The sequence below is a fragment of the Leptodactylus fuscus genome, chromosome 1 (genome assembly GCF_031893055.1).
Source record: "Leptodactylus fuscus isolate aLepFus1 chromosome 1, aLepFus1.hap2, whole genome shotgun sequence".
NCBI classification, from domain to species: domain Eukaryota; kingdom Metazoa; phylum Chordata; class Amphibia; order Anura; family Leptodactylidae; genus Leptodactylus; species Leptodactylus fuscus.
In genome coordinates, this window is record NC_134265.1 from 16,355,961 (window position 1) to 16,379,119 (window position 23,159).

The 23,159-nt window shown below is 46.2% G+C and overlaps 1 protein-coding gene across 1 annotated transcript; it reads left to right on the forward strand.

Moving 5' to 3' along the window:
* Window positions 1–9,448: 9,448 nt before the first annotated feature.
* Window positions 9,449–22,329, forward strand: GPBP1 (GC-rich promoter binding protein 1). Its single transcript, XM_075267419.1, has 10 exons — window positions 9,449–9,605; window positions 14,801–14,920; window positions 17,496–17,619; window positions 17,752–17,975; window positions 18,821–18,887; window positions 19,341–19,516; window positions 19,900–20,019; window positions 20,502–20,686; window positions 21,015–21,117; window positions 21,643–22,329. Exons 2-10 carry the CDS (start codon window positions 14,858–14,860, stop codon window positions 21,796–21,798), a joined length of 1,218 nt encoding a protein of 405 aa, XP_075123520.1. The 5' UTR covers window positions 9,449–9,605; window positions 14,801–14,857; the 3' UTR covers window positions 21,799–22,329.
* Window positions 22,330–23,159: the final 830 nt, after the last annotated feature.

Below are 23,159 nucleotides of genomic sequence, written 5' to 3' on the forward strand. Positions count from 1 at the left end.
GCGGGAGTGCTCTGGAGCCAGGGAGAGGTAAGGAACAGTGTTTTTTTTTACATTTGTACCCTCTCCTGGGTCTCTGATCATTATACCTTGGGATCTGAAAAGACCCCAGAGTATAATAGTTGTTCATGAGTGGTCCACAATGGGGCATAATAGTGTGTTCAGGGGCCACTATGGGGCATAATAGTGTGTGCAGGGGCCACTATGGGGCATAATACTGTGTGCAGGGGTCACTATGGGGCATAATACTGTGTGCAGGGGTCACTATGGGGCATAATACTGTGTGCAGGGGCCACTATGGGACATAATACTGTGTGCAGGGGCCAAAATGGGGTATAATACTGTGTGCAGGGGCCAGTATGGGACATAATACTGTGTGCAGGGACCACTATGGGACATAATACTGTGTGCAGGGACCACTATGGGGCATAATACTGTGTACAGGGGACACTAAGGGACATAATACTGTGTGCAGGGGCCACTATGGGACATAATACTGTGTGCAGGGGCCACTATGGGACATAATACTGTGTGCAGGGGCCACTATGGGGTATAATACTGTGTGCAGGGGCCAGTATGGGACATAATACTGTGTGCAGGGACCACTATGGGGCATAATACTGTGTACAGGGGACACTAAGGGACATAATACTGTGTGCAGGGGCCACTATGGGGTAGAAGCAGACAGAAAAACCCTGCATGCAGGGTTCTTCTGTCCGCTTGAGAAGTCGGACATCTTCTCTTGCGGACAGGGAAGGACGGGCACGGAGTGCAAAAGAACGCACCTGATGCCCATTCAAGTGAATGACAGGTGTCACGGACACAGCTAGTGTCCGCTCCTAGTGTCCGTGACAGATTTTGAGCGGACACTAGGAGCGGACACTACATGTCGGACACCGACGGTAGTGTGAACGCCCCCTAAGACCCTTCCTGAGTTTCCTCTTATACATAGGCATGTGTATGGAACATTACAATATAATCGGTGCACTAGTTGTGAGAATCACGCCTCGCTCACGGACAATGCACACATTCCTGTGCACGAAGCCTTACTCAAGCCATTAACCCTGTTATTACAACTTACAAGCAGCATGTCACCTTTTTTTTATTACACTTTTTTCTCTTTCTGAACGCTACAGCACAATACAGGACTCCGCTTTATATAACGCTAGACCGCATTAACCAGTCCGACTGCCTGATGATACTCGGATGAGACATCACATGTTCTGTCATCATCTCTGTTTGCCTACTGCTATTTATGGATTTGTAAACCGTTTTCTGGCCCACGTTGCGCATCACAAAGACGGAAACCAGTACTTCCAGTTTGCTGTGATTCTTGTACCAGTCTCGATCGAGGCTTATGTGGCATACCTTATCCACTATTCACCTGGCATTAATAATTCGCTTCCTCTAATTGTCACAAGATCACACAAGAATATAATAAAGGATATTTACAGCCATGAAAACTTAACTCTGTGTGCGGGCTCACAATATGAGAGTCCCGGGTCACAGGAGTCTAAACTTTTCTGTCCATGTAACAAACAACCTTAACTTCCCTTACAGGAGTATTCCTGGCACCTGCTGCCCCCAAAATCTTTTCACGTGAATTGATCCACAATAACACTTGTGTCCATGCTCACACCATAACTGCGTAAATGTGATATGATCACTCGACTAGGGTTGAGCCGATCTTGACATTTCAGGATCGATTTTAAAATCCAATTTACGATCATTTTCCAGCCGATCCTGATCGAGAAATTTGTTCGATCGCCGATTGGGATCCGATCTTTCCCGATCCTTATCGCTCAACCCTATTTATGATATATATATATGAATAGGGTTGAGCCGATCTTGAGATAACCTCTGACCACGATCCCGCCGGAATCCGATCTTTTCCGATCCTGATAGCTCAATCCTACACTCGACTAAAGGACCAAACGATCGACAAACAATTGATGGTCAAAGATCAGGAACAAATGTTCATAATGTAGGATTGGTCCGTGTAAAGTAGACTTAAAGGGGTTGTCCAGGAATTACAGATTTTTTCCAGGAGGTCAGGGAAGGTGAAAAAAAAACAAAAAAAAAAACATACTCATCTGTCCCCGTCATTCTGGTGTCCCAGGCCAATGTCTGGTCCAGCAGCGACTGGGGGCTTGTTCTAGCGGAAGTATTTGCTGCACGTGACAACTGAGGCCAATCATCAACCTCTGCCTGGGACCTCAGGGTGCTGGGAACCGGTGAGTATATTTTTTCATTTTTCTCCTTCTCTGGCCTCCTGGAAAAAATCTGTAAACTAAAAATCTGTAAACAATCTGTAAAATCTGGACAACACCTTTAGGGCTAGTTCACACAGGGCTAGTGACCGCGGGAAGTGTGTCAAAATTAGGACCAAAATGTGCCTGCCGCGGCTAGCCGCGACTGTCGCTGCTCCCCGCTTCGGAGTAGGCCCAAATAAAGTCAGGAGGGATTGTCTTGACGCGGAGATTGCTGCCGCAGCGTTCACCTCAAGGGAGGGCAGCTCGCTTCTTTTTTCCACGAGCGGGAACAAACCGCTCGCGGCAAAAAGATCGCTAGCAGTCTACATAGACCTCTATTGTGAGGGGGCGGATTTTGAGTTGGATTCCATGCCAAACTCCGCCCCCTCTTGCCCCGTGTGAACTAGCCCTTAAGTCAATCAGCTGCTTATAAGGCCAGCACTTTACAAGACACTGGTTTGGGCTCATCTGGAATATGCAGTTCTCTTCTGGGCACCAGTACAGAGAAAACTTGCCAATGAGTTAGAAAGAGTGCAAAGAGAAAAAAAAACTGCTCTTTTCCTCCTACAATTCCTGAATTATGCAAAAATAAACAAAAATAATGGTCATCTCCACATCTGTAAGGATCTATACGTTAAAATTATGGCTTATGTATCTCAGAAAGATACCAGTGATGACATCAACTCATCCTGCAAAAAATGAGCCCTCACATAGATCTGCAGCCAACACAATCAGGAAGATTTAGAACTGCATCAGGAGTTCTTTTCTCCCCAGTTCTTTCAATGCAGCAGCTATAGGTGGTACAATAGACCCCAAATATTGTACTATCCCATAAAATAAACCACTATACTAAAAGACACAAGGTAGGTAGTCATCCCTTCACAGATTTCGCCTTGGTTTCACAGAATAAAGCCATCAAATCATTTATATCACATAGCAAATATCGTAAAAAACAAATCCCATAAAACAATGGCGGAATTGCTGTTCCCCAACAAAATTAATAAAAGTTATACATTATATGAAAAAATACAATTTGTCGCACAAAAGCAATCCCTAGTTATGGCTTAAAATTTTTCCAATTTTGTGTACCTTCTTCCACACCTTCCAAAAGCCATATTTTATTTTAACTTTTCAATTCAGTTGTATGAGGGCCTATTTTTTTGCAAGACAAGCTGTACTTAATAATGGCATCATTTAATATAACACATTACCTGTATTCTGTGGTCAATACAATCAGAGTGATACCAAATTTATATAGTTTTTTCATATTTTAACACCTTTAAAATAAATATATACTAGCTGGTACCCGCAACTTCGTCTGCGGTGATGTAGTGGGTATATACAGGCGCGGGTAAGGTTTTCATACTGTGTATAAGGTATGGGATATGAAATGTAACTGTGTATCTTGTTTTTGCTGTAATTCTAAGAGCACATGAGACTTTTGTGTTGAATGTAATTTGTATTTCAGCTGCTATACGGTGTTGGTATAATCTGTACATAGTGTCTTTGGGACAGAGGTATTTCAGGTTAATAAACTTCAATATACGACATTGTATGATTTGTTATTTTCCGCCAGTACATGTCAGTTTTGGGCACAGGATACTCTTGAGCAGCCACATAAAGTCTGGCCCTGTGCATGACAGTTTAGTAACTCCATGCGCCTCTTAGTAATAGCAATTAACCCCATCATGTCCCTCACATGATGGGGTTTATTCCTATTAATGTGAGGCACATGGAGTTACTAACACTAAACTAATAACCCCAAATGCTGGACATTAATGAGAACAGTAATCCTATGTACCTGTGTGTTTTTCAGTTTCACTTTGCTAGCAGCTTCCTCTTCTCCTCGGGGAATGTTAGCAGGATGCAGACCATTATAGCAGGCACAGACCTGAGCGATTAAGCTCCACCCCCTGGGTTTCCTGCACCCCTCTCAAAGGGGAGTGTCCTTATGCTTGAGCTCTAGCAGCCCACTGAAGAGACTCGGACTTCATTTGCAGGTCCTGGGCTGCTGGTGTGCCAGTGAAATATGGCAGGAGTGCCACTCTTAGCACGTGTGCCAGGGGTTGCTGACCTCTGCTGTAGAGGGTAATATGAATTTTGTGGTTTGCTATGGTCCAAAGTGTGTGAGATTGCAGAAATAGTGATGTGAGTTTGGGTTTTGTGGGGGTCCTGGGAAAACGTATGTACGCTATTGTGACGAAAAGTAGCCTATTGCGCAATCGAGTGTAGTGACTATGTTTGTGGAAAATTTCAGCCAAATCGGTGGAGCGGGTTTTGCGTGATTGAGAAACAAACATCCAAACACACAAACCCACAAACATCCAAACTCACAAACTTTCACCTTTATAATATTAATATATATATATATACCGTATATACTCAAGTATAAGCTTACCCAAATATAAGCCGAGGCCCCTAATCTTACCACAAAAAACTGGGAAAACTTATTGACTCGAGTATAAGCCGAGGGGGGGAAATGCAGCAGCTACTGGAAAATTTCAAAAATTAAAATGGCCGGAGTTTTTGGGTGCGGTAGGTGCTGGGGAAGGGGAGGGAAAGGGACGGTAAACGCAGTCCCAGGAAAAAAATGTTGTCTAACTGCCCCCTCCCTGAGACTGGGTTACAGCCAAGCTAAGTATAGGGTATCTGCAGTGCTCCTATTCCATCGGAAGGAGTTAATAGGAGCACTGCAAATACCTTATAGTCAGCCAGTCTGAATTCCAAGTGGGGGGAAAAAACCTCAGTCCTCAAGCTCAGGGAAGGGGCAGATGGACAACCAAAACACCCCCTCCCCTATTTTAAGCTTTGAAATTTTCCAGTAGCTGCTGCATCCCCCCCCCCCCCTCGGCTTATACTCGAGTCAATAAGTTTTCCCAGTTTTTTGTAATAAAATTAGGGGCCTCGGTTTATATTTGGGTAAGCTTATACTTGAGTATATACGGTAATTTATTATTTTTTTTACTTTTTTTACAATTTTTTTTGTATTTATTAGACCCCCTAGGGGTCTTGAACCACAGGGGGGTCTGATCACTAATGCAATACATTACAATGTTAATGCAATGCAATACATTGCAAAAATCATCATTTCTTTTGCAGGCTGCATAGAGCAGCCTGCAAAAGAAAAGCACTGCAGGCCGGGGAGCCTTTACAGAAGCACTAAGGGTGGACCTGAAGGAGGAACTCGGCCACCAGACCTGAAGGGGAATTGCGGCCAGCCGCCGGCAGAAGCGCTGAGGGGAATCCCCGGCAGAAGTGCCAAGGTCGGACCTGAAGGGGAACCTCAGCTGCCTTAGCCTCAGAGACTTCTTTTGTACAATACATCATATTTCTCAATGGAACCTTTTTGTGATGCCTGTAACTTATTGACTACATTTTATCAACCCTTCCTGGAATAGATGTAAAAAACACCAAACTTGACACTGTTTTTATTTTGAATCTTAGTGTCAGACTGGGGTGCCTAGTAGAGATGAGCGAGTACTGTTCGGATCAGCCGATCCGAACAGCACGCTTGCATAGAAATGAATGGACGTAGCCGGCACACGGGGGGTTAACCGGCCGGCCGCCGTCAAAGCGGAAGTACCAGGTGCATCTATTCATTTCTATGGAGCGTGCTGTTCGGATCGGCTGATCCAAACAGTACTCGCTCATCTCTAGTGCCTAGGGTCCACCAGTGAAATTAATTCTCTGTGCCGACTATTCAGCTTTATGCAAATATTATCTGACACTCATTTGCAAATTTCTAAAATGTCGTCAACATAAATGTATTTTTTAATAGTAGTGGTAGTATCCTATCCGGATGCCTAGCTCTTGCCTTTCACTGTTTCTGTCCTGGGGTCCTGTTAGTATCCTGCCTGAATCTTAACTAAGTTTCAACTGAGACAAAATCTTGATCCACAGGCAATATAATATTATAATAATATCTCATAATATTAATATAATATTTTTTGACACAAATGAGATTTTTTTTGTGCATCGGAAAATTTTACCGCAATTTTGAGCATTGGAATTTTGTCGCGTTGGAAACAGAGACAGATTTATGAAGGTTAGTACACCGGATTTACTAATATGTGTAAGGCCAGGGCTCCACATGGCATAAACGCCATGGAAAAAAACTAAAATAAAAATTCTAGCGAATCCCATCCCACTTTGCAGTTAAAATATGTGCTGAAGAAATACGGCGGCTTCCAAAACTGTTGTGGTTTTGGAAATTGCAGCATGTCAATTATACCTACAGAAACGCCGGCGGTTTCCCTATAGGTATAATGGAAGGAGAGAGTCCACAGAGGAAAACTCTGCAGACTTTCTGTCAAAAGGACTGTGGGAAGAACCGCAATGCGTTGCCACCACTGGTTTTTTCAGCAGTGCTTTTTTGCTGCGGGTTGCTACGCGGAGCTTTACCCTAAAACTGGATTTGTAATTTTAGACAGTGCAAAGTTATACAGTATTGAGAAATGGACTCCAGTGTGTCTACAGTATATAAAAATAAAGTGGCAGTTTCTTAAATAACAGTCCCATTAAATTATACTGACACGTAGCCTGGTTAAGATGCCACGCAATGTGCTGTCATGTAAGTCATTGATTGTCATGCCTCTATAGCACACATCCCTCCTTTGTTACTTATTTTGCTTACTTGTATAGCACCTTCATATTCCGCAGCACTTTACAGACATTGTCAGTCACTGTCCCATGTAGGGATTACAATCTACATTCCCTATCAGTATGTCGTTGCAGTGTGGGAGGAAACCCACGCAAACACAGGGAGAACATACAAACTCCTCATAGATATTGTCCTGTCAAACTTCGTCAAGTGCACTGTGCACATACTGGTATGACATCATGTACATGCGCAGTAGCTGAAGCCAGATCTGAGACATAAGGCCGGGATTCAGCTTCCTCATGGGAGGAACTATATGGCTTGTAACTAGACCTTAGGGGTGTGTGGTAAACACATTAATATAGCCCACAGCGCATATTACACATCACTATTGCGCTGACCAGCACAGGGCTGGCAGGAGTTTTTTGCCAGTCCGCGGAGAGGTGATCTGGCCTCAGTCTGAGCTGGATACATCGTGCTAGACTACATTGCTATGATAACGTGCAAAATATTGGGTAGTGTGGCTTCTTGTAGCAACTCGAGGACGCTGCACTACCCAATAGTTTACATGTTACCATACCAACATAGCCTAGCACAAAGTATCCAGCTAACACTGAGGCCAGCCCGCCGCCATGCTACAATGTAGCTGCTAAGAACACTGCGCTACCCGATAGTTTACATGTTACCACAGCAATATGGCCTAGCGTGAAGCGACCAGCCTCGGTGTCTAGCAATTCACCATGTCCACTCAGATGCTCGTGTTACACCCACCTGCCCCATCCTACCTGTCCATGGAAAAAATGGTCTTGCTTGATGCAATAAAGGTTGGGGATCACTGCTATAGTCTATTACAGATAATTTATATAGCTATAAAACTTCTTTTCAGACTAATGCAACTGTGAACAAAGATAAAAACAGCTTTGGAAACTGTATACAATGGCCAGTAAGGGTAACTTCACACAAAGTTTTTTTGGTCAGGATTTTTAGGCTGTGAACGCCTCAAAAAGACGGCTCCCATTGAAATCAATGGGAGCCGGTCAGTTCTCATTCTTCAGGCGGAGTCATTCATTCATTGGGCCTAATCTGGAGCAGAGTGCGTGACTGGATGCCGATGCTTTCAGTTGCGGCTACCCGGTCTTTGGTCTGGAACTTTCCAGATCAAAAAGCCCTGTATGAACTTACCCTAAGGGCTAGTTCATACAGAGTGAAATGGTACGGATTTTGAAGCGGGGAGCCGCGTCAGAATCCGGACCAAAATGCGCCTGCTCCAACTGTTAAGGCTTCAGACAGTCGCAGCTTTCTGCTCCAGATTAGGTCCAAATAAATAGGCCTAGTCGGAAGGGAGGTGTCGTGAGGTGGATGTCCACGGCTGTATCAGTCACAGAATCCGCCTGAAGAAAGGGCAGCTTGCTTCTTCTTTTTTAATGTAGATTGTGAGCCCCACATAGAGCTCATAATGTACATTTTTCTCCCCTATCAGTATGTCTTTTCGGAATATGGGATGGAAATCCACGCAAACACAGGGAGAACATACAAACTCCTTGCAGATGTTTTTTTGCCCTTGGTAGGATTTGAACACCAGGACCCAGTGCTGCAAGGCTGCAGTGCTAACCACTGAGCCACCGTGTGGCCCCTGCTTGCATCTTTTTTCTGTGAACGGGAACAAACCACTCACGTAAAAAAGGAAATGACCGGTTCCCATTGATTTCAATTAGAGGCGTTTTTTTGAGCCAGATTCTGCGTCAAAATCCGGCCCGTTTGACTCTGTGTGAACTAGCCCTGAGGGACTGTGTGTCGTTTAGGCTGGGCTCACATCTGCGATCGATTTCTCTTCGGGGATTCTATTCACTTTGCTTGAAAAATGTGGAGACAAAAGTCCTGCAAGTGGAGCTGAAGAGTGACAAGCGTGAACCCGGCGTTATAATGCTATTTTATGCTGACAGACTCCCTATAATAAAAATATTTGTACACCATGGAATGAATAAATAAAAGACCCGTCCAGGGACACAGGGGCATTGGTGCCGCAGCAGCGGGGAATCTACTAGGTTTTGAGGCGTTTTAGGTTTTTCCTCCAGCAGAGTGTATGGACCCTGACCCGCTAGCAGTTTTTGCGCCTCCCATTGACTCCTGTTGGTTTTTTCAAGCGGAATCCGTCTGAAGAAAGGTCATGTCGCTTTTTTCCGGTTTACACAGGATTCTATTGTTTTGAGGTGGATTCAAAATCGGCACCATTTTGCTCCATGTGAACTAGCCCTAAAAGACCAAAATTAGGCTACGATAAATGTAAAACCTCAAGCGCCACAAGTGCGTCCCAGGTGCACCCGCCATACAGTGATGCCTATGATAGCAAACGCGAGGGCGACTTTGGGCGTGACCCCTCAGCTAATAAATACGGTCACATTATGTCACCACCTGACTGGAATCTGTGACCCTCCTATAACAAAAACTGACGCCCAGGCCCGGACTGAGGCAGCGACTTCAAAACTTCAGCAGTCAGATCATCACTGTGGTAACAAGGCGCCTCACACAGGGAGGGCGGGAAACCCAAACCCCGCCCCTACGTGACGTTACTAACGTCATGACGTACGGCTCGAGGAATTAGATGACGTCACCCGATGGGAAGGCCCGGGAGCCCCCATTGACGGCCTCCGCACGCATTTTAACCTCTTCGCCCCCATATGGCGCCGCCCGATGGCTCCAAGCTGTACGGCTACGCTCGCAGCTCGTGATCGGGTGGCCGCCGGGCGCCGCAGAAGCAGGTGACTGGAGGGAGGAAGGGCTGCTGCCGCTGTCTATAGCAGACGCTTCGGGCCGCCATGGTGTTGTAATGTAGTTGTAAGAGATACAGTCAGGCATCGCTGGGGACAGCTCACTGTGGGGTCCATTGTAGGCGGAAGTGTGTGGAAGTTTTACTTGGGAGGCCCCTAATCTGAGGTGTCTTGTGGGAACGCCTGTTGGATTATTTTGCATGTGTTTTAGTGTCCCCGGTTGAGGGGGCTGCTGGTTGCCGTCACCCGGGGATTAGTGCAGGTCTGACTGCTGGAGCAATGTGTGAGTACGGCTCACTGCTCTGACGTCCTGCACACGAGTCCTGTACCGCTGCAGCTGTGACAAGTTTCTGTTCCCCGTCTGTTTGTGATCCGTGCCCTGAGCTGTACTATACGTATATACTGACACTTCTATTGTATACCACGGGGTATATATATGTATACTCAGCCAGATTGTCCCAAAGCTATAAAACGCAACTCCATATTGTTGGTGATATCACTTTCTGGGTCACGTGATGGTTTGTCACCCAGCTTTCCTAGAGGGGGGACATATTGCTTGGCATCCAGCTTTTCCACAACCCCCAATAAGGCTGGGACTACAGGGGGACTAAAGATGGCCTTTACTATGTAAGTTAATGGAGACACTACAAGGAGAGTGTTAAACCCTGCTCACTTTTTGGGGGGACTAGAAGTCTCACTTGCCGCACTCTCGGGGGTCATAGTGTGACTCCATTCGCTTGCATTAGTTAAGGCGCTGTTGGGTGACCCGGTGATCTTTGGTCACACGACGTGAGTTGCAGCCCTAGCCGAACTCTTGACAGTTGGGGGCGCCGTATCCTGTGCCCGTGGTGTAATCTCTGCTGCCCCATGGTTGGGAGCCCTCTCTGTTCATTTTGTGATAGAAATTTGCCCCTCGCCCGTGTACTTTGTGACATTCTGTTCACGTTCTGTAAAAAGTGCTTTTTAAGGGGAACCTTTCACCCCCTCAGCAACTCTGTCCATTCTTTGTTACCCCTCCCCCTGATTCTGGCACAGTTAGGGTAAGTTCACACTGGGTTTTTGGTCTGGCCTCAGGTTCTGGACCAGAATACGGGTAGCCACGAATGAATACCGGTGCACTGCATCGGTATCTAGTCGCGCACTCCGCTATGGAATGAATGGGCCTAGTCGAGAGTGTCTTCAGGCCGAATTGCGAGACGACTCTGCCTGAAGAATGATTGCTTCTTTTTTCCAGGAGCCGGAACAAACGGCTCCCGTAAAAAAGAACTGAATGGCTCCTATTGATTTCAATGGCAGCCATCTTTACGGTCAGGATTTTAAGGCGAATACAGCCTAAAAATCCTGACCAAAAAACCCCATGTGAACTTACCCTTAGAATTTTTCTGTAGCCCTCCCCACCTTTCCTCAGTAATCCATAACAACCTACTTTTTAGGCTTCTCCTGTCAGGTGGGCGGGTCTCAGACTAACTGCCCCACCCAGGACTGCCCATCTGACAGTAGAGAGACTGATTAGCATCTTGAGTGCTGGAACTAACCGTATTGATTACTTAGGAATGGCGGGGGCTAGAGAAAAAAAACGTCAACTGTGCCGGAGTCAGTGAAGGTGGTGAAGGGTTGTCTTTATAGTGTAACTAAACTTTCTGGCAACTTCTGATTTTCTGGCAGTGTTTGTGTCGTCAATAAGTTTTGTAATAACTTTATTAACACATTTTGTCTCCTTTCTGTGACATCAGCCTCCCTTTCTTCTTCTCCTGGCTTCTGTACTGAGATCTGTTCCTGCCTCTTGCCCAGTAACGGTGTATGGGGTAGGGGGGCTGTGTAAGATGTAGAGAAAATGAGAGGGAGGGTCACATCATACAGTCATAGCTTGGACATTAGAAAGTGGACACCCTTGTATTTGGTGTCCTATGAAGGGGGAGATTCTGTTTTCCTCTGACACTGTGATGTCCATATTATTTTGCAGTTGGGATTTATAGATCATATATATTACACAGCTGTATATACACATCCCAATACCAACTGGGTTTCCTGACATATCTGGAAATAATTTTCTACATTTTTATGTCAGAGATAGAACTGTATGAAGAGGACCCCTCCCTCATTTTCGCTACCTGTTACACAGCCCCGTCCTCCATACACAGTAACATTCAGTGAGAGGCAGGAACAGAAGCAAAAGGGAAGAATAAAGAGGTCACAGAAAGGAGGAACAATGTGATGATAAAGTATAGGATAATGTATTAATGACACACATACTGCCGGGAAATCACAAGTTATCCCAAAGTTTAGTTACACTTTAGGGCTCAGGCCCCATGTTGTGGAAACGCAGTGTTTTTTTTTTGTTGCAGATTTTGTTGCCTTTTTTTTTTTTTTTGAGCCAAACCCAGGAGTAGCTACAGAAGGAATACGGGAAATATATAGGAAGTTTTTAGACATTTCCCTTTGGCTAAAAGGGTCTATCATTTTAACTAAGCACATACTTGCATAGCTTTTAGAAAGGCTATTCCACACCTACCTATTGTATGTACCATATATACTCAAGTATAAGCCGACCCGAATATAAGCCGACAACCCCCCCCCCCCCCTAATTTTACCACAAAAAACTGGGAAAACTTATTGACTCGAGTAGTAGCCTGTCCTGTATACATAGCAGACAGTGCTCCATGAGACTACCGGGTGCTCGCTGGAAGCTAATTAGCATATGAATAAAAGCAGCTCACTCAAAAAGTACTGAGGCGATTTACATACAAAAGGTAGGTGCGGATTAGGCTTTCTAAAGACTGTGCCAGGATGTGATTAGTTAAAAATGACTTTTCCCAGTGATAGAGCCCCCTTAAAATCCACTCTGGACTCTGGCTTTAAAATAAATAAATAAATTTGCAGCCTTAGCCTAAAGGAATTTTCTGAGTCTAAGACACAATATCCATATTAGATCGGTAGGGGTGTTAGCCTAAGTTCACACGTAGTTTTTTGGTCAGGATTTTGAGGCCATATCTGCCTCCAAATCCTGACCAAAGAGACGGCTCCCATTGAAATCAACGGGGGCTTCTCAGGAGTTTCTTCTGGCTCCCGGAAAAAAAGAAGCGAGGTGCTCATTCTTCAGGCCGAGTCGCCTTGTGATACAGCCTGAAGACACTCCCTCCTCCGGGCTAGGCCTATTCATTGGGCTTAATCCGGAGCGGAGTGCGCGGATGGATGCCGGTGCAGTGCATCGGCTTTAGGACCGGAAGGCCGCCTCAGGTTCCGGTCCAAAAAAAACAATCTGAACTTCTCCTCAACTTCTCCTCAGAAGGACCTCCACTAATCAGGGCTGCATTCTGGGCCCCACTACACAGTGTACAGAGCTGTGCCCAGCACACAAGATGGAGCCAACAGCTCTCGCCTATAGTCCACAACTGGTTATGGGGAGGCTGGCAGCCAGGCCACATTGATGTAACATTGTCTGTTCTATGGCTGAAGCCCCACGTGGTGGAATAGTTGCTTGTTTTTTCTTGAGCCACAGCCAGGAGCAGATTGGGCCGGAGGGGCAGTGTCTGAGCTTCCTATATATGTTTAATTACTTTTTGGTTCAAACAACCTGACAAAATCTTCAACCCCCCGCCTTATGTAATGTTACACCTCCCGTACTCCCTACACAGTAATATTCAGTGAGAGGCCGATGTCACAGAGAGGAGACACAATGTGTTAATAAAGTCTATTACAGAATGTATAACGACACAAATCCCGCCACAAGATGTCTGACCGTTTATTACACCTCAAGGCCGAGGCATTGCACTACGCTGTTCTTGTTGCATTTGTGTTTGAGCCAAAGTCAGGAGGAGTAGCTTGAAAAGGAATGGGAAATATAAAGGACGTTCTTAGATTTATTTTTTTTCCTTATGGTAAATCCTCTCCGGACTTTGGCTCAAAAAACCACAGTAAAATCTGCAGCAACAAAAAAAGTGTTTCCGCAACGTATGGCATCAGCCTTAAGAGGTTTTGCAGGATTAGAAAAACACCGCCATGGGTTACAGGTAGTGTGTGCCTGTACCTCAGCTTGGTTGTAATACCGTACACTGCCTGTCAGTGGGGGTGGTGCTGTTTTTGGAAAAGATCCACCATGTATTTCTAACCTTGAAAAATGTCAGCAATGTACCTAGTCCGTTCTCTATGGCCGTGTTCTTTGCCCTTGGGAATGTAATGTCTGTACAGCCCCATGAACATAAATGAAATGTCTGTAATCTGCACGGTGTGAATTCATCCTTATTAATCGGAGCGCTCCTTCTAGAGGAGTTTCGGTGAAGCGGCCGTCCGGCAGGTGCTTAGCCTTTTCTGTCCGTCCCATAGTCTGAATGGTGTGACCGTGTACATGCTAACACATCTGGAAAGAGAAGCTTGAGGCCACCCATTATTGGTGGGGGTCCCCAATAGCGACACTCCTCACCTGTCCGGTGTCAATAAAGCTTTAGGGTTGCGAGGTCTGAAATATTCACTGCTATGGTCCAACATAGTCTATGGAGAGGTATTGAACCTGGTGTGAGCCCTTCCTAGACCCTCTTTTGTGTGCTATGCCCATGGCCCCCACCTGTTGACGATAAGGTAGTTGTGTCCCCCATTTTGCACCCAGTATCCAGATGTTGCCCCTCCGGCCCACATCCCTCCTACAGTAAGAGCGTTCCCATGATGTAGTATAAGAGTATATTATATACCCAGTCTGTGCCGCCATAGTGAAGTGAAGAAGGGGCTTATTCACTACCAATAGGCAATGCTGTCTGATATTGACATGATTTTCTCAATTCCTCCTTAAATGGCGCCCTCCACAGGAAAATAGAACCGACTTGTCTTCCACAATCCCCAAAGCTGCCCATAGACATAGACAGATATTTGTTTGCGATCCCCCACCAAATGCGGTAGGAGCCACCATCGGTGTAATGGTTTGGGTCTGCCTCGCTCGCTGATGTAGAGGCCGGGTGTCGGTCGCCTCGGGACAGCGTTCACTGCTCGTGACTACATCGGTTTCATCAATTATGATGTATTAAGTGTCTCCATGATTACAGACTACAAACAGACATTTGGTCCTTGGTTTACCCTGTCCCTAGTCAGTTTAGTGCCGTCCTGCACCTCCTAACTTTACAGAATTTTTTTTTTTCGTAAACGCCATGTTTTTCGTTTCTTGTCTGATGATGTCATGTGACTTCTCGTCTCCGCAGGGACTTGCAATGAGGTGTTAGAACCTTGTTTCGCATCAGCCGAGTGACTTGACCTAAATGGCGCAGCATGACTTTGCACCAGCCTGGCTTAGTTTCCCTACACCACCCTCATCCACAAAGGTAAAGCACAGTCTGATGTACTTTTGGTGTTTTTTTTTAATGTATTTTTTTTAAATGGTAAGACATGTAATTGGAAATGACTTGGTTATTTGTGATTCTCTTCTTCCTCACTGACCGACTCCCGCAGGCTTGTAGTTATTCTGCTTGCCATGGTGGCGCCAACAGGTGGCCATAGACTAGCACTAACCATAATGGTGTTTGGATGGGTGTAAAGAATAATGTGATGAAACTTGTATATATCGTACTGCGTGAATTGTGTGTCTGGTTATGTTTTAGCATGTTCACTGCTGTAACTAGGATTTGGCTTCCGGCTGGGGCACAATGTGGCGTGAATGCTGTGGGATGGCGTGGGGCTTTTAGCCTCGATGTATTGGTGCAGCTCCTGGTACGGTAAATACAATCCACAAGCCAGAATACAGGTGGTCAGCGAAGTCCTAGGTGCTAATTCAATGGTGGCCAATCTGATCGGCAAGCCTTTGGTGTGTGGCTGGTGAACTAGACGGCTCGACTCCATTTTTCAGTCTGGAAGCCAGCCAAGCCAAAACATAAACTTTTTTTAATTTTTTGGATATTCCTCATGTTTTATGACTACCCAAGCACTAAAAGATGGCCGAGGAACCCTAACCAGGAAGGGAACTAACAAATATCTGGACAGGCATGTCATACCTATATGTGGTACCTGCCGACAGAGGTGTAACCTGAAGCTCCGGGGCTCCAATTCAAACTCTGTAATGGGGCCCCTTCCTACCTTGTGTCCTTTAGATTAGATTCTGCCTGAAGACGCTCCCTCCTCCCGACTAGCCCCATTCATTGGGCCTAATCTGGAGCGTAGTGCGCAACATCGGCATTCAGTCGAGGCTACACGTTTTTATGTCCGGCACCTGAGGCGGCCTCTGTCTCAGGTTCCGGACCAAAAAAAACCCAGTGTGAACTTACCCTGAGGATTTATTTTAAAACAGCTCCTCCTATATTAACATAATTTGTCTTAATAGAAAAACCCAATAAGGCCCCGTTCACGTGACTGTAGCCATGTTTTGCGGGCCGCAGAGGTCGTCAGTATAGTGATAATTCCTATTTTGTTTCAGCCCACAAAAAGTGCGCACAGCCCGTTGAAATGAATGTTTGCCACTGTAGACCTGCAATATATATTGTCGTGTGAATGAGGCCTTACATAGCTTTCAATGATACAAACTGTAGTGGCCTCCACATAGTACAATATGCTGCACAGAAGCCACCACATAATTTGAAATGCTCCCAAGAATCCTCCTCGAGCTGCTTCATGCAAACCCTATGAAATTTGTTTTGCCATCTGGTTTTGGTACTGTTATACTCTGGGGTCTGAGGAGACCCAGCAGTATAATAAGTGGAAACTCAGGAGAGGTGAGTAAAAATAACAAAGCTCTGTTGTTCTTCCATTTTTATTTTACATAGTTTGCCTATACAGGTAGCCCTCGACTTACGACGTCGATCCGGTTTTACGTGGCGTCGTAAACAAAATTTTGACGCAAGTCAGAAACATGTACCATATGATGCCGTGTAGGAACGGATCAACGTGATTTAGTGTGCAGCGGCTCGGAACCGAGGAAGACTGTACCATATACAGTACAGTACAGTACAGTCCTTCCTCAGTACCGAGCCGCTGCACACGAAATCACGCACTGTACAGGGAGAGCTGGCAGCTTACAGCTCTCCCAGCTAGCAAAGACAAGCCTGCGGCAAATCAACGCTGTTTCTGCAGCAAGCTCGTCCTTACTAGTCGGGAGAGCAGGCAGCTTGCTGTTACGAGGAGCTTACTTTTTCTCATAGGAATGCATTGGCCAGCGTTGATTGGCCAGTGTACGGCCAATCAATGCTGGTTCTGCCGGAGGCTCGTCTGTGAGGAGGCGGAGTCTAAGATCGGACCACAGCAGTCTCCATTGTGGTCCGATTTTAGGCTCCACCTCCTCACAGACGAGCCTCCGGCAGAACCAGCGTTGATTGGCCGAATGCTGTACACTAGCCAATCAACGCTGGCCAATGCATACCTATGAGAAAGTAAGCTCCCTCGTAACAGCAAGCTGCCAGCTCTCCTGACTAGCAAGGATCTACTCGCTCATATCTAGTCATAACCCAAGGACTACCTGTATGTGTTTTTGTTACACCTTTTTTTTTGTTAAGCACTGTACTTTTTTGTGTGTATTAAATCAAAAATTGAATAAGGATATCTTTGGCTGTAAAACACTTTGGTTGTTACCTTTTTGCTTGCTATTTGTGCATGGTTTGGGTGTATTGGTGTTTCGCCTACCACAAAGTGGTGGGGGGTGGCAGCTATTTGTGTGGCTGCTTCACTCCTGTGTGATAGATGAGTTGGAAGAGAGTGAAGTCGGAGTCCCCTTTTATGTTCGTGTGTGTGTGTTGAGTAAGATGTGCGGATACCCCACTGAATTGCTTGGTAGTGAGTGATATTTTTTATATGACCTATTTGTGACAAGTATTAATATCCTTTATATTTGGGGTAACTAAAGCCATGGTGAGGGGGGGGGGGGGGGGGGGGCAGGGATGAGACGCCTTACTAACCCTAGACTTCTTGTTGTAGACCGCTTTGAACACTGAAAAGCATTCTGAAAGCTTGGTGCGTCTGGATGGCCGATACAACGCGATCCGGAGACGGCACAATTCATCAGATGCATATGACGCCTCTCTTGGCCGATCCCCTGGTGGTAGGTTTGATTTTGATTAAGAACCCCACCGCTCCTGAAGATGAAGGGGCCCCACATACATTTCATGATAGGAGTGACTTGACGCTGCATCTTCTACCTATAATCCCTATTTCCTTCTGTTTATGGATTTAGGTACTTTTGGGAGAAAAGAAAAAAATGGCTGGCGCTCACAAAGCAGGAACGGGCTGGAGAACCTGAATCACGGCGGTACACCGAATGGCACAGGCTCCCGCTCTCGCAGTGGCACGTTTCACGGTGTAAAAAGTCACGGGCTCCGCGAGGGGAGTATTTCAGAGAACGATGCAACTCGAAAAGACGATCGGGAAAGACGCAAGCAATTCGAAGCTGAAGACTTTGTATGTATCCAAGAGCGTCCTTATGTCACATGTGTGGTATCTAAGCCTTGGTGCCGATGAGATAAATATTAATCCATTCCAGCTTCTATACACTTGTGATTGAATCACTTAAGATGGAATTGGATTGAACTATAGTCAATCTGTATCAATGGCTGATGTATCTGCATGCCACATATCACTTATACACAGTCCAGTCCCATTAATGTCACCACCTGTCACAATCCAGAATAACCCCCTTTGGCAGAGCGGACTGCTGCGAGACGTCCAGGAAGAGAGGGGATGTTGTGGTGATGTCACTGGGATGTTGAGCCGACTCCAGTGCCGTGGCCAGCTGTGCTAGGTTATGCGGTTGAGCATCCATAGCGCAAATAACCCGATCGAGGTGGTCCCACAGATTCTCGATTGGGTTCAAGTCCGGGGAATTTGCTGGCCAAGGGAGTACAGTAAACTCATCCTGGTGCTCCTCGAACCACGCACGTACACTGCGAGCTGTATGACACGTCACATTGTCCTGCTGGTAGATGCCATCATCCTGAGGAAAAACAATTCGCATGTAGGGGTGAACATGGTCCGCAAGGATAGATGCATACTTGTGTGGATCCATCGTGCCTTCCACAATGATGAGTGCACCCAGATGGCTGATGACACGTGCCGCCTGCCATTGGTTATTTAACGTTGACGTCAAAAGTAGGCGCTGGTCACATTAATACGACCGGACTGTGTATATAATAGTGCCTTCATCCTGTCATTGACATCCACCTGCTCTGTCCGGCATCTTATCTTGTTGATTGAGGAAATTACAGATCTATTTATCGGTGTTCTGACACTTTTATATTGTTTTTCAGCCTTCTCTAAACCCGGAGCATGAAAAAGAATTTAACCAAAACAAGTCGTCGGCTGCGGGAGTTTGGGGTGAGTCCTGCAGGGCTGTGTATGGCCGGGCAGTTGCCCTCACTGTATTTTTTGGTTTTGTGTCACAAGAGATAATGTGACACTAGGGAGAAACTGTGCAGGGATCCCTGCTAAGAATTCTGGGTAAGGAATATGCAAACCACAGCTTGAAAAGAGGAACTCGGTGCTAGGAGCAAGTTCCTCTTTTCCACCACCGAGGTCTTATTTATATATTCCTTAATCAGAAGAAGGTGCAAATTCCAAAAAGGTACGGGCTCAACACATGGGCAGTATAAGCTCGACCTACTTCTCCAGTGGCACGTGCTACCCCAGGACATTCAGTGTAAAGGAGTCTCTCTCCTGAAGTCGGTGCAGAACTCTTAGACCAAAGTAAGGAGGGATGTGCAGGGTGCTGAGTCACCACTTGGGAAGGGGCTTTAAGTATTTGACTTTCTTACTTGTTTTCTTGTACAGAATATCCGCTGAATAGTAAATCCCGACCTTCACGAATGCTGGTCATTAGGAAAGGGATGAAAGACGACTTCTCACTGTCCGGATACCCAATCGCAACAAGTTCTCGCACTCCTGCCGTGAAGAGTGAAAGCGATGCCCCTAAGAGCCTAGCACCCAAAGAAGCGAGTCCCACTCAGGTAAATCTTACACCTTGTGGTGATTGGATAAGTGTTGAAAGATGCCATGTCTGAAGCTCACCAGTCTGAGTTCCTGTGTCTACAAAACCTGCAAATAGTTTGTGTATCCCACAGACTTGGACTAGATATATAGACTGTGAGCGCCGGTGTGTGGTCGGCTGTTCAGTGACATCAAAGGGTTTGTCAGTCGCTGGAGGTGACCTGGGCGGTTCAGTGCCAGTGTCCACTACGTGCACAACCTAGTGTTGGTTCAGGCTCACCAGCTCCACCAGAAGACACTTATTATTGGGGTCCCCCCGTCTGTCGTTCTGTTCCACTACGGGTCCTACTCCAATGTGATCATGGCCTGATGTAGCTGCTAACGCTTGTTCTTTGTCCCACAGGAACAGAGTTGTCTGCAGGTGGAAGAACACAAGATGGAAAGTCTGGATTCTTCTAACGAAAGCTTCAGAACAAACGAAAGTCCAGACTCCCTGGATGTCTCCCAGATGTCATTGGATGAGGTAGACACTTGTCTAGAGATAAAGCCTACAGGGCAGAGTTGCTATTAGCACGTTGGGGGTTCTGCTGCAATATGACCAAAGTTTCATGTCCCACGGACAGTTCAGAAAATCTAGACCTTGTTTGTATTGCTCATTTCCCAACCAGGACTCCTTGCTCCATGGTGATCTTTGATGTTAGGAGTCCTGGCCTCACTGTCCGGTACTGTATATAGTATCTGCGAGGAATAGGCAGGAGTGTCAAGTCTCATAGATCCCTATAGTGTGCATAGTTAGGCCAGTGGACAGACTGGATTTTCTGACCCGTCTTCATTGTTGTGACCATTAGCGCTTCTTTTGCCTCGTCTCGATGCACCATCTTCAGTTCTGTCTTTCCTATTGCATTGCATGATTAAGATGGCGGTCATCGCTTGCCTTTCTGTAGAGGAGCGCTCCCTGTTGACCTGTTTGTGTATCACATCTGTCTTCCACGATCTCTTCTGCAGGATTTGGAGGATTCCGACCTGCAGAACAGAAGCAGTCCTTCTCATGAACGGGATATCAATCTAAACTTTGATCAGGGCGAAATCCCCAAAGGAAATGGCAATTCCTTCACTTCCAGACAAATCACACGGTCTTCTACCTTTCCTCAGGAGGATGTTCTGTCGAGTTCACTGGAAGCAGAGCACAGGTATTCACTGCTGGGTAGCGGAGCTTGTATACGGTCGTATGCCGCGGCTGTACTCTGTATATGGTGGTATTGTAGTGTCCTAACTCCATCTGAAGCTGTAAACTCAAGGTGCGTGTTATGGAGCGTTAGTCATGTGTCCAAAATCCCATCCCCCACAAAGCCACCAATGACTAGGATACTGTACATGAGCATACATCCTAAAGAGAGCTGAGGACCACCATGCATGCCTGAAACTTTTGCACAGCACTGTAGTACATACACTTCATCTAGATTATCTAGACTTTATTGCGGTGACACAAATAATGGAGGATCTTCCTCTGACCCGCAGGTTGTTGAAGGAGATGGGCTGGCGGGAGGACAGCGAGAATGACGAGACCTATGCACCACTCACTGAAGACGAGATGAGGGAGGTCCAAGCCATCAGTGAACAGGTAACGACGGGGGATCTGATAGGATGTCTAAGTCTCATCCTGGTCCCGCAGCCAACCATCTGAAGTTCTTGAGGCTGCCCACTCTCCTTGTAGATGACATCCAAGTGTCCGGGCTTTGTTCTTGGGCAGATAAGCTATCATTGGAGGGACCTGGCATCGGCTTCTTCTCATGTTCAGGTTGTATGTTTGTGTGTATGGCCAGTGTTAGTCACACAAATTTGGTCTGTAACATGTAGGCTGTATATTGGCCAGCGGACTCCTTCCATCATGGTGATCTGTGGTGCCCTGAGCCCCTGCCTCCCTGCACTGTATATAGTATATTTACTATAGGCAGGGTTTCCTCGGCCCATCCCTCACCCGGATGGAGGAACTCGTGTACAAATTGACTTTTCCAACTGTATTTTGCCACGGTCAGGAGTCCATAGCGGCCCGTTGGCCCTTCATCGCACTGGACCCTGCTGTGATATCTATCTATCTTTGTTGGTTCCGCTCCGTCCTTCATCTGACTCCTCCATCTCTCGGCAGCTACAGAAGAGCGGACTCAGGAAGAACGGTCTCCTGAGAAACGGCCTTTCTCTAGAGCTCAGGTTCGATCCTTGGAAACGCAGCACTTTCATTACGACGTACGAGGACGACGATACGGAGACCAGCAGCAGCGACACGTCAGACGACGACTACTGAGGAGGCCACAGACGTGTTTTGTTTTTTGCTGAAGGCTTCGTCCCTTTCTCTCCCCACAGCCGCCGCCACCTGGAGGCATTTCTGCCGTTTTCTTCATTTCTTTGTATGAGGACACTGTAGACTTTTTTTTTGATTTGTTCCGCGTTTCATCCTTCCTGGCTCCGGATGGCGGTGGTTGGTTGTGTTTTGCGGTCGCATAGCGGGAGGGCTGTTCACACAATTCATAGTTACAGGCCCGTTTTGCCAAGGTTTCTGTTAATTTCCAAAAAGAAAATGAAAAAAGGAAAAAAAACAAAACAAACCTAAGCACTTTACTTGTCCTTTCCTCCACCGCCGTCTACCATGATGTAGCATGTCTCAGATGTTTTGTTTCCTTGAGGCCTTGAAACAGAATTTTTTTGTTGATTTTTCTCTTTTTTGCAAGTGCACAAACGCGTTGTTGTTTTTTCAGTGTTTTCACGATCAAGGTTTTACTGGGTTTCTGGATCGGCCCTGGCATTTGTGAAGTGACCTGGACTAAACTCTGTTCAAATAAACTTATTTTGATATAAAAATCCCCTCTTGACTGGATATGACTGCACCCCCTGACTAGTTGGGAGGTAAACCTTGTGTATTAGGGTAAGTTCACACGCCGTATCCGCCTCAAAATCCTGACCAAAAAGATGGCTCCCATTGAAATCAATGGACCGGAAGCTGAGGCGCCCGGCGCCCCGTGTGAGCTTACCCTTACCGAGCTTCACCACATACAAGCCAGCACACTGTCATGTAATCCCATAGACAAATGGTGGTAGTGACCTGCTTAATGGGTAAAGATGCATTGTGTCATAGGGTCACCGGCAAGTGCTATTAGGTGGTGACCTGCGGCACGTCTCAAAACAATTGTGCAACCTGCTGGCACACAACTGGAATTTGGCTTTACAATGCACGGTTTGTTTTAACATTGAGTCTATTAGTGACAAGGTGTGTCCAACAACGTGATTCCACTCACATGTCTGTGTAGCCAGATGCGGCAGCCATCTAAACTGCTTCTAGGCCTAACGTCACATGACAGAGTTTTAGTCGTGAATCTCGGACTGTATGTGCCAGACTTATAGACCTGAACAGTGTGCAGGGAGAAGTAGTCCTAGTCTTGTGGGTCACTATGAGGCTCCTCTCCTTCCATACTGGTCATCCATGTGCGAGTCTAGGCTAAGCGCTTATTCGTATGACTAGACTGTATGGCCGTGTGCTGGCCCATAGCGAGAACAATCCGAGAAATAATAGAAGATGTGACCTCAGGTCGCTCTATAGACTCCAGTCTAAGGCTGAGGCCACACGGGGTTGGAGTGAAGTTCGCAGAAAGAAGAAGTTGTTCCTATAGA